We start from the raw sequence: 12731 nt of genomic DNA, 5'->3' as shown, positions 1-12731 counted from the left end.
ATCTATAGCATGAGGGCTTCAACCAAGTGCAACTATAGGCTTAGGAGTCCTAGTAACCATGTAAGGTACAACTTTGCCATTTCAAAGATGTTTATTGTGTATCAAAACACAATTACAAGAAATTCATTATTCAATTACTAATATAAAATATCAATGTTAATGATTTTTAAAGACACAAGATACCAACATGATGCCAAAAAATGACATCAGTTTCCAAATTTTATGTCCAAAATTAAGTACTGAATATACAATTGTTAATTTTCCTTCTCAGTAAAACAACTAAACAGTAATGTATCAATTAAAAGACAAAAGTCTTCCTTCTTTAAATACAGTTTTGAACTGTCAGAGGTGATGAAATGCAAAGAAAAGTGTAAAATGTGTAAAATGCAGTTTCTATACCTTAAGTCCTGGGTTGCTAATGAGGCGTGTATCATCTTTCAGATAGGCCACATAACTCTGCACCATTCTCTTGTTCACTCCCTGATTGAGATGTTCAAATGGGTTCACAAAACTATTGGCTGACAGGAAAACTGTGCTGGAATCTGTAACAGAATGTTCATAATCATAGTACACTGCTCCTCATACTCAATATCACATGATGTTAGCAATCCTAATAGCTGCAAAATGCACATTTGTGCAAAGTTTCATTACTGTATGTGCAAATTTTAGCAATGATACAGCGATCACAAAATTTTGCTTGACAGTCCAAGTCTCAAGTTGCTACAGCCTTGTTCACAGAAATTTTTAACAGCTGCTTAATAAGCTGCAAAATGCACATTTCTGCAAAGTTTTATTACTGTATGTGCACATTTTAACAATGGTACAGCAATCACAAAATTTGTCTAAGCTTCAGGTTTAAAACATGGGATCTGCAGAGCTGTCTCTTTTTGCATTCAGAATTTTACAGGACAGTTTCTGTTACTAACATTTAGCCTGCTGGTGGCAAGTGATTTTGCCTTTGCTACCAATGCAGACAAAGACCAGCCTGCAGATCTGTGCAGGCTGATCATGGTCTGCACTGTTCGCTTTTCAGTTAGAAAATTTTCATTCAATCACCTTAGAATAATAAATGTTACTGTCCATTTGAATGATGGACCATTCCATTTTAGGAATTTAGCAGGCTAAGTGCTATAGATACCACTGCCAAGACAAACCCGGTAATATTACAAACAAAAAAATGTTTGTTTGCTCTTGCTCTTCATGTGACATTAACATTAGACAAGACCAACGCCTTGCGGGTGCTGACGCTCATCTGATTTTTTTGTATAATAGAAAAATTGTCATATCCCTGATTTTCTAAGTCCAAAAAGGGCCATAATTCGTGCAAAAAGCAGGATGGAGTTATTTTTCTTGATGTACAGAGTCAGCTTATGATGGTGAACAAGTGTTGCAAGTTTTAAAGCAATAGCTTTGATAGTTTATGAGAAAAGCTGACCTAAACATAAAACTTAACCAAGAAATCTGATTTTCTTAGTCCAAAAGGGGAAATAATTCTTGAAAAAAGCAGGATGGAGTTATGTTTCTTGATGTACTGGGTCAGCTTATGATGGTGAACAAGAATTGCAAGTTTCAAAGCAATACCTTTGATAATTTATGAGAAAAGCTGACCTAAACATAAAACTTAACCAGGCAATGCCGACGCCGACGCCGATCAAGTGATGACAATAACTCATCATTTTTTTCAAAAAATCAGATGAGCTAATATACTGTACAATTTGTATGAAAAGAGTGGTTATTTACCTGTTGTAGCTAGCTGTTTCAGATGTAGGCACATTTTGTTGGTTGGTAAAATATCTATTCTATGGTACACTAGGTCAGGTAGGCTCACTGTTTAAATATAAATATATATACTCTTACATATAACATCTAATCTGATAATCAAATTGTGCAAGCATGTGGAGTTAACTTCAAAGCTAATTAACCTTTAGGCTGCAGGCGGCAACTGATTCTGCCTTTGCGACCAGTGCAGACTGATATCAGCCTGATCATGGTCTGCACTGTTCACTACTCAGTCCGTATATTCTCAGTCAACACCCCTTTGAATAATAAATGGTTCTGCCATAACTGAATAATGGACCAGTCCATTTTAGAAATTTAGCAGGGTAAAGTCATGTAAGTATTTTACATTTCCAGTGAAACATCGCTCATTCAAGCACCTGGGCTGATCTGAGCAATTTATGTGGTCCATGGTCATTTTTCTTTTATCAACTATGTTTAAATTATTCAATATCCTGGTTCATGCATTTTGCTCGTCTCATTGTGACTCTATGCTGTCAGTGTTCTACTGCATATAAAATTTACCTCTGCTCTAAAAATTTCTGAACTTAGATAAATTTTGATTTAATTACCACAAAATCAAACTCACTCAGCACTTTCCTAATCTCAAAACCGTGTGACACATCCTTTTGCTATTTTTGTTCAAAGTTTAAGATTTCTATCTTTAATCATTTAAACATAGATCAATGTATATCTTGAGTCTTCAGGTTCTAACAAGTTTGTAAGTAAGAAATTGTTACCATGGTTATTGAGATGCTTGACATTATCATGCTTCTGCAGGATCTTGATCACCACAATAAATGGTGTATTGTCAACCTGCAATCCAAAAATATAATTCTGTTCATGAAAAACTGTCTTCAATCCTAGAGATCCATATGTAAAAGGTCTCCAGAGTATTTTTGGAAAGAAATAAACAATCACATTGCTTGACCTAAGATAAGAATAGAAACTGACAGCAAAATAATATTTCATCTGTAACATTTGACCACAAAAAATCTGTTTTAATTATGTACCTTTTTCCAGATATATTTTGCATAGAAAACCTCGTATGTGGTAAGAACACCAGTAGAATTGCTTGTTTCTTTTATATACATTGTCTGTTCTCCTTCAGCACGCCTACAAATATAATACAAATTTTCAAATTATTTCTCAATTTCCATCAACAATACCATACACATCTTGGACCAGAGACAAAGCAAAATTTGACCCTTTCATTATCTACCATCATATCAAAAGTACTAGCCTAATATGTGGTTAATATGTAGCATACATGCTACTTACTTGAAACTCACACCATTTCAATATGCCTAACATTACTTTATAGATAAATATAATATAGCCAGTTTCTACAGGAATATAATCTTAATGAGCTGTTACCACTAATAATTATACAGAATTCAAAGAAATCAAAACTGAACATCAGTTACTAAATATTATATTCATATCTTGATATTTAAGCCGCGCCATGAGAAAACCAACATAGTGGGTTTGCGACCAGCATGGATCAAGACCAGCCTGTGCATCCGCGCAGGCTGGTCAGGATCCATGCTGTTCACTAACAGTTTCTCCAATTCCAATAGGCTTTAAAAGCGACCAGCATGGATCCTGACCAGACTGTGCGGATACGCAGGCTGGTCTGGATCCATGCTGGTCGCAAACCCACTATGTTGGTTTTCTCATGGCACGGCTCATTTATAATCCTAAATTATAACCGTAAGAAAAAAATATGCCATCTACCTTAACATGTTGCTGCGAACATCTTCAAATCCTAGGACATTCTCAAAGTGCCAGATGTCTGTATGCATTGGTTGAAGGCTGGTTTTGATTGGTCGAGTGAATGAGGGGTGCATTATGGTATACCCATTCTCGTTGATCATGAAAGCATAAGAGTTATCCGCCTGGTTAAAGTATGTGATATCTTGTACAAGGTACTCCATGTGCAGATCCACTCCTGACACTCCGATAGGCTTCTTGTTATGTAGACACGCCATACTGATACTCATTGTCAGACCTAAAACACACAATCACAAAACACTGTAGACACTCAATCAAAACTTTACTAACATCACTCTTTAAAAAGCTTGAAACACTGTGACTCAGACCACTGTGATTGAAAACCAGACAATATTTTTACATCTAGTAGGTAACAATGTCAATTATACTTTAATGTTAAACTGAAGTCCTTCTTTCAAGAGATATATAAATTACTGAAATGCATCAGAAATAAAGTAAAGTGAAACTGTCTACAGGCATTTTAAGAAATAAGAAATGACAAAGAGATTAAAAGGAATAACTATGTCTTCCGCAAAAATGATTTTTACCTCCATCAGCATTGTCAATATACGGCAGTGAGAATACAGCATCCTCTGCTGTTGTTTTGTTGAAAGGTAAGTAAAATCTTCCAACTGTCATACTCAGATCTCTTGTGTTGTTGATGGCCAGCATCATACCACGCTGTACATAAATATATACTTACATGTAAGCTTTATTATACCTCATTTGAGCCGTGCCATGAGAAAACCAACATAGTGGGTTTGCGACCAGCATGGATCCAGACCAGTCTGCGCATCTGCGCAGTCAGGTCAGGATCCATGCTGTTTGCTTTCAAAGTCTATTGCAATTAGAGAAACTATCAGCGAACAGCATGGATCCAGACCAGCCTGCGCGGATGCGCAGGCTGGTCTGGATCCATGCTGGTCGCAAAGCCACTATGTTGGTTTTCTCATGGTGCGGCTCATTTACACATTTGCAGATATTTACCTTGGCTGAATTTACCTATTGGTCCAACCTTTTAAGTGCCACAGGAAGCTATCAGTACCATTTTTCATGTTTCTGGCATGGAATGGTCAGGAATTGAACCCCTGACCTCCAACACTTGAAATGTTGAGGTAATTATTTATAATTAGAACTGTTCCATGGTAATTACAAATACTCAATAACATTTGTAGTCAATATTATTCTACAGAATACTCTTATATTCAAATATAAACAATTTATCGTATATTCTTCTTCAATTAACAGCCAGCTAGAATAGGGTACTCTAATAATTGAATACTAGAACAATATCCATGCAATCACAATACAGCCTAGCCTCAAGTATAAACAATCTTTTGATAAGTGTCTGTAAAAAACTGCAAATAATTGTTAAGGCATAAAAATACCATTGTCATTAAATATGAACATTTAAACAAGTATTTACAGAGTTATGGGTAAAAAAAAAACAACACACCAGTAATTAAGGTAGTTGGCAGAATGATTTGCCACTTGAGTATAACTTGAATAAGTAGAACAATTGTTTTACTTTATAGAGAAACACGTTTAATACATGTGAATATCATGCAGACTTACCCTGATAACAGATTTACTTCTGGGACTGACATTGTATTTGGTATAGTTCTGGTCAGCTATGTCCTGCAGAAAACTTTTCTCATACATGATTGGTTTGTTACCTGAAAAAAAAAAGGTCACTTAACTGTACACCTGTAAAACTGTAAAAATATTGAGATTGCAAGAAAGATACTTATGCATACAATGTGGATTTTAACAGTTGTTAATTCTTATTGTTCATTATCTTGAGTACGAAAACAAATAGCATTATAAATACAGTGAAACACCGCTCGCTCGAGGTCTCAAGGGGATGAGCAAAATGCTCGAGTTATCCATGGTTTCGAGCAACCCAAACATTGACCAGCATACGAAAAAATGAAGTTTTATTGTATCAATTGTCATCGGTACCATTTGCAGAGGAAACAGTGATGCATAATAATAACAAACCCGTGACATTTAAAAAAACGTATCTATGATGTAATAAGTAATAACATACTTGCTTTAATCTAAAGCAAACAGTAAATGATCAATATTTGATCAATAAAACTTTTCTTTAACCTTTCATCAATAATTAATCTCTTTATCAGATCAAATGTACCGACAAACAAACATTTAACATAGTCGAGGAATAAACAACGCAATTTTCACGACGTGCGAAAATTTTTAATTAACCGATACATTTTGATCGCCGAAGCTGCGAAAATTTTTGACACCTCTGCTCGAGTTAGCCAGAAGCAACAAAGAGTAAATTAATACACAGGGACCAGGTGTCATGCTCGAGCGATCGAGTTATCGATGCTCGACCCAGCCATGGTAATTTCACATAGAAAATAGAAGGAAATCGGCCAGGACCACATGAATTGCTCGAGCGAGCATGGGTGCTCGAGTCATCGATGCTCGGGCGAGCGGTGTTTCACTGTAGTACTAAAGTATGAAGCCTAATTTAATGTATAAATTTGTGGTAAGTATATCATGAAAATTATTCCACAATTCATTTGCTTTGGTTAGATCTATCTTTTGCTAACATTTTGATGCCATATCTTTAATTCTGCGGTTCATTTTGAGTGAAAACATTAAAGACACTGTCTACAAAGGCAAGTGTTTTGATAACTGTTCAAAAAAGCCTGTATAGACATTATACTTACTGTCTATAACAGCATATGTATTGATGATAATTCTATGGTCCATTTTGCCGTTATAGTACGCTATAGTCTCCATTACATCCTTGGCTTCTGTCAGAGATGACAAGAGTCCTCGACTGATATAGATTATCATGCCCTCTTCTGAAAACACAAATCAATACTGCACGTCTTTCTTTTGGTTCTTGATTTCGGGTAATAAAAAAAATCATGATCTCATTCACCATGATTTCACCAGCAATATTTTAATACTATGATACTTTTACACCATTTGAGATTTCTTTTTCAGCCGAGAATAATAGCGAATTCTGATAATGTTACATTTTGTTTTTCTTTTGACTGGACCACATTTCTCTGAAGCAAGACAATGGAACCTATCTTAGTGGCTAAATGCAATCTCGTAAACAGCTTAAAAATAAGTTGACTGCGCAGTCTTAGTTTTACATCCTTAAAGCTAACCCTGATGTTTTTATATCAAATTTACCTTTGTTATATTGCAGCAATGAAGAGCCAATCATTTTGAAAGCTTGCTGGAAACCCAGTGAATGATTTGTTGAAACTGAAAAATAAAATGGCAAAACATAAATGTATATAACTTTGAAATCTGAGGAAAAAATTGGCTTTATGATGAAAGTTTTTTTACTTATGAAAGAATTTTTAACAAATGGAGGAAAAATGGAAGCCCTGTTTTTGATTCAAGACACAGACGGGCAAAAAAACAACAACAGTAACTAGACAATACATATATATACATATTATGATTATAAGTAAAACCTTACCATCTTGTTTTTCTAGGTTGTCAATGAAACGTTTAAAGAAGAATTTGGATTCAAATGTCATGGGCACGAGACTGTTTTTAACACATGTATCATCTCTCGGGTAGGTAACTTCCGAAGATAACCCAATAACAGCTATCTGTAAACAAACAAATATATCTGCTTATAAGTTTATAGGACGAACTATATCAAGTTACTATATACTTCAACTACATCAAGTAACTATGTACTTCTCATAACAACAAAGCAAAACACAAAACATTTTGGTAATTTAAGAAATCTCGATTACACAATCACTGCAAACAAAGTGTAATTTTCTGGTCATAAATGTGTCTAGTCCATTAACTTGGCTTTTAAGTTGCTGTTCCAAGCATTATTTCAGATATCTGTTTGCACTTGGATAGAGCTTTCCTCCATCCACAAGCCAGCTGGCTGGTTCCCAAGGTCAGTCTATTACTGACACACACCTACCAGTATAGATAATCACTGACTGGGTAAAAGTATATTCTACTTGATTTAACAACAGCTCCATGAAGCGGGTCAATATACGCCTAAAGTTCGGAGAAAGTAAAACTTGAAGAAACAGTTTTCTTGGTGTGTCTGAGTGGATGGGGTAGGGAGATGTAATGTAGCAGTGGGTGGGGAATTTGGGGGGTTGGGGTGTGCTGCACAAGATACTGAATGTGATTTTTTCTTTTATTTCTTTTTTAGAATATAAAGGATGAACAGAAACACGCACCATCACATAATGTGTCAGTTTTTCCAAAACGGGCATATGAAAATTATCCAATATTTAAAAATACAAATGTACATCATACAAAAGACTTTCCTTTTGGAAATGGATATTCCAGATAGATATTATACAGCACATTTGTTTTATTGTAAGACCTAACTTACTCTGTCATTTTCTGTGAATGAAGCTATGAGATTTTTGGCTATACTTCTCGCCATCAACATCTGAGTGGCGCTCAGTGAATTCCCATGATCCATCATTATAACAACATGCTTGGACTGTGGCTGCATTGTTGATACATACACATCCCTAAAATTATACATATAACTTGTAAATACAAAGAAAGATAACTTGTCAACATGTTCCCTAAGTAACAACATGAGTTCACCTTCCTCATTTCAAAACGGCAAACATACAGCAATACTATATAACTGACTTGATATGTGTTTGTCCCATCTATAAGCTACCATTAAAAGAAGTTACCAAATGCTTACAAGATTAAGGTGAAAAGTGAATTCAATGAGTAATTCACTGACATGGCTAACAGCTGTTGCAGTCAGTACGGCATTTATAAAACCATTTTTCTATTGAACATGACTTTTTGACTGTATGGAACATTAAGTTCTTTCATTCTTTTTTTCTAACTACAATTAAGTTATTTATAGTCAAGCAAACTGTTGCATTCGAAGACCATTCAACCATGCTGAACCCATGTATTATGGTTTGCAATTCTAACATTTGCTAAACCTTGTGCCCAGGTATCATTCTACATTTCCTAACACTAGTTCAGGTCTTCCTTACCAATACATAAGACATACAATCTATCATTTTTTTGTTTTATGTTAGAAGGAGCGCTGTGGAAGTGATGGGCATATGTCCGGGATAAACAGTCCAAGACAAACTGTTGCAAAATACATACAAACTACAGGGTATCACTTGACTAGGTACCCACTATACCCACAAACTACAAGGTATCACTATACATACAACAAACAATGATAAATCACTATACATACAAATTGAAAGGAAATACTACAAATACAAACTCCAGGGAAACTATAAATATAAACTAAAACAAATCTTTATAGCTGTTACCATATTTTTGCAGAATTATTATATTCAAGCATGCTGACAATACCATGGGAACAAAAAAAACCTGTACCAAAATTAACAATCTAAACAATAATTCCTGCCGAAAACATAAACCACACACATAACAGGATTTTTTTCCTGACAGGATACAAAAAAACTTCGGCAACAAAACAACAATGGGTTGCCGCCTGACAGTGCTGCAACATACCATAACAGTTAGATGCTTTTAATAAAACTGGGAGAATAAATTGCCACACATGTGCAGTGAAAAAAAAATGAGATGAACCAATGAAATATTTTGGCAAGGGAGTAAAAAATATGTGGAGCAAAAAAAAAAAACAGAAGTAATTATAAGACAGCCCAGGGGTCGAACTATATTCCCTGTGAGATCTGAGAGAGTTCATGTTTTACATCACAAATTAGATCTAGGCTGTAGCAAATATTGCAGGGTAGAAAAACTTGAACAAAGTCTTAGGAAAGTTGTATAAAAATGACATATTTAGGTTAATCACTGAGTATTATTAACTTTGTCGGGATTGTTTGGGTTTTTTTAAAAGAAATTTATACATCGTAGACCAAAACATGCTATGCTTATGGATCAGGGTAGCAGTTAAGTGTGATCTCAAACCTGCAGTCACGTAAACACACTTCTGAAAATACTATTCCTTCATCATCTTAGTACTGAACCTTGAAAATGATTAGACTATTTGACGTTCATGCAAGAAACATGAAGTAATTAGAATATAATTACACTGTACAATTTTCCTTGCTGAAGATTGTGATCGCCACAGGTCCTTATGCAACAAGCAAAAATACCTCTAAATGTTTAAGGCTGGCACAATTTTTATTGATACTTTAAAATGTATTATTATTGTTAATTTTATTATATCATTTTGCAGAGGTGCTAATACTTTCACATGTAATGATGATAAAGCAAAATTAAATTTCTGTATCTGATATAAGATTAGAGAGTATATAGGATTAGAGAGTATTCTGATTTAGGATTAGAGAGTATAGTTTTAGAATATAAATTTCAATTCATTTCGCAAGTGTGGTTCAATCATTTAGTCGTCCTGAAAGAAATGAAATAACTGATCAAACATAAACAACACATTATCAGACTAACAGAATCGTAAGTTTTGTCAAAACTAAAATTTTCACATTCTTTATGCTATCCATGAAAACAGGGGCCTTATTAAGGGGCAATTAAAGCATACATTGTATCAACATGGTCCAATGTTTGCTAATACTTTTTCATGTATTGAACATTTGCTAGCCAGCAACCAAGCTAGTTATGTTGAATGTAAAATCTCTTCATTGCATTTAATAAGTGTTAATGACAGTCTTTGGCGGGATGAAATTACTCTTGCAAAATATTAATGGGATAAGGCAAAATATTGTCGAGGCAAGGCAATATGTTCGTGGACAAGACAAAATGTTGTTGGGTATGCTATGACATTTTCAGATTTGTTTGTTTTGGGTTTAACACAATTTTTCAACAGTATTTCTGTTATGTAAGAGAGAACATATGCCTAGCCCAAAATACAAACTCGCAACCCTACAACCCATAGATCTGCCCTCTCCCTACTGAGCTAAGCAGGCAGGCTTGGTACCAGTCTGAGATACGATATCAGTACACAGACAAAACACTGTGTAACACAACCAAAACTTGCACAACAAATTTCAGGTTTAAAACTGCTATTTTCGTACAGAAAAAAAACCTTAAAAGATAAATTAATTGATGTTCTGATACTTCACTTGTTCTACATATTTTCTGGACAGGAAACAAGTACCCAACAATTTTCCAGTAAACGGCACACAGAGGAAGGCCCTAACAACCTTGATGTACTTTGAAGATAGTATGTTTATTTGCATGTGTGCAAGTTTGTACCTAGTATGGAGTAAAATTGACAAGCTTACCTACTTAATCTGGTATTTCAGCTCTTTGATCTATATTTGAATGTATTATACAGTACCATATAATCACTACCTTTCACCAGTTCAAAATGTATAATTACAGGGAACAAATTTTGTGGTACAGCAAAATCATAATATAAAGCGAAGTATTTCCACTTACAAACAAGGAGTTTTATCAGTAAAAAATGAACCAAAAAATATTATTACTGCATGCATTAAGACTTTTTTTCATTTTTCTCTCCTGAAAGTAGTATTTGTTTGGTTGTTTGGGTTTAACACCGCTTTTCAAAAGTATTTCAGTTATGTAATGGCAAGCAGTTAACCTAACCAGTGTTCCTGGATTCTAAACCGGAACAAACCTGTTCTCCGCAAGTAACTGCCAACTTCCCCACTTGAATCAGAGGTGAAGGACCAATGATTTCAGACACAATGTCTTTTATCAAATCGTCACAGCCTGCCCGGGGATCAAACTCACGACTTGTGATCTGTTTTTGTTTGTTTGTTTTGGGTTTAACGCCATTTTTCAACAGTATTCCAGTCATGTAACGGCGGGCAGTTAACCTAACCAGTTTTCCTGGATTCTGTACCAGTACAAACCTGTTCTCCGCAAGTTACTGCCAACTTCCCCACATGAATCAGAGGTGGAGGACTAATGATTTCAGACACAGTGTCGTTTATCAAATAGTCACGGAGAACATACGCCCCGCCCGAGGATCGAACTCACGACCCCGCGATCCGTAGACCAACGCTCTTACCTACTGAGCTAAGCGGGCGGGCACTTGTGATCTGTAGATCGGCACTCTACCTATTGAGCTAAGCGGGCAGGTCTTGGAAGTAGTAAGCTTATTTATCATTTAAAAGATTACATATGAGCCGTGCCATGAGAAAACCAATATAGTGGGTTTGCGACCAGCATCGCGCAGGCTGGTCTGGATCCATGCTGTCCGCTAACAGTTTTTCCTATTCCAATAAGCTTTAAAAGCAAACAGCATGGATCCTGACCAGACTGCGTGGATGCACAGGCTGGTCTGGATCCATGCTGGTCGCAAACCCACTATGTTGGTTTTCTCATGACGCGTATCAATTATCATGCTTCTCCTGTAAAAGCAGAAAAAGCCAAAACAACAGAGGTAAAAATCTAAAGATTGTTTTCTATTATAGTATTAGAGAAGCACATAGAAATTAAATGGCGGGGAAAAGTTGGGTAGTCCACAGGCATAGGAGACGATTGGGAATGGCCATTTGGGGAAAGCAGCATATGCTTCGGACTCCCCAACTTTTAATCATCCAAAAAACAGATTTCTCACTAAAGCAATAAAGAAGTCAATCTGGGAGAGCATTCAGTATATTTGTAAGGATTTGATGCTGATGTCTACTATCAATTAGGTAGGGAAGGTTTATTTTTTGGCTTTTAGGTGACTAAACATTTTCAGGAAAATAGGGATAGGTCTGGCTGGTCAGACACCACCCCACACTTTGAGACTGTATGATGCAAAATAAGGCGGCTGTGGTTCGAAGTTTCAAACCCTAATCTTCTGAACTCTGCACGGCCATCATAAGTACCGACAATTCCCGTGGGGAGGGGTGTGTGAACTCAAGTCTCAACATTTAATTCAGCTGAAATCATTTTCTAACTCAAGCTGATGTAAATAAGTACAAATGTACAAAATAAACTAAATGCACTTTAGCAGCAAAATCTCAACCAGTATAAATAAGGAGTTAGTTTATTCCACTTTTGATCCAAAAATAATAATTAAAATCTTTAATAAATTTTTAAAATGAAAAGAATCAAAATACGGAAGACTACAAGTGTCTTAACAAGTACTTCAAGTGAAGTATAGTCAATATAAAATTCTTTATCAAGTATCAGACCCTTGAAAACTCAAATACACTCTAGTTCAAATATTGACAGAAATTTGCCAAATTAAATTGCACGGCTCTTTTCGGTTGGTAACTTATCGTGATAAAAAG

The 12731-nt window shown here is 35.5% G+C and overlaps 1 protein-coding gene across 1 annotated transcript in view; it reads right to left on the bottom strand.

Moving 5' to 3' along the window:
* The window catches only part of LOC123524578 (VWFA and cache domain-containing protein 1-like), a 43416-nt gene that overhangs the window by 9328 nt on the left and 21357 nt on the right, over positions 1–12731 (bottom strand). The window contains exons 6-16 of the mRNA XM_053538711.1: positions 7916–8060; positions 7022–7157; positions 6727–6801; positions 6249–6386; positions 5125–5225; positions 4098–4230; positions 3514–3787; positions 2790–2892; positions 2517–2592; positions 1741–1827; positions 400–542 (exon numbers count right to left, since the gene is read on the bottom strand). Of these exons, the coding sequence (XP_053394686.1) occupies positions 400–542; positions 1741–1827; positions 2517–2592; positions 2790–2892; positions 3514–3787; positions 4098–4230; positions 5125–5225; positions 6249–6386; positions 6727–6801; positions 7022–7157; positions 7916–8060 (1411 nt within the window). The remainder of the gene's footprint in view (positions 1–399; positions 543–1740; positions 1828–2516; positions 2593–2789; positions 2893–3513; positions 3788–4097; positions 4231–5124; positions 5226–6248; positions 6387–6726; positions 6802–7021; positions 7158–7915; positions 8061–12731) is intronic.

This window comes from Mercenaria mercenaria, chromosome 3 (assembly GCF_021730395.1).
Source record: "Mercenaria mercenaria strain notata chromosome 3, MADL_Memer_1, whole genome shotgun sequence".
NCBI classification, from domain to species: domain Eukaryota; kingdom Metazoa; phylum Mollusca; class Bivalvia; order Venerida; family Veneridae; genus Mercenaria; species Mercenaria mercenaria.
This window is presented reverse-complemented; position numbering and strand designations above follow the sequence as displayed.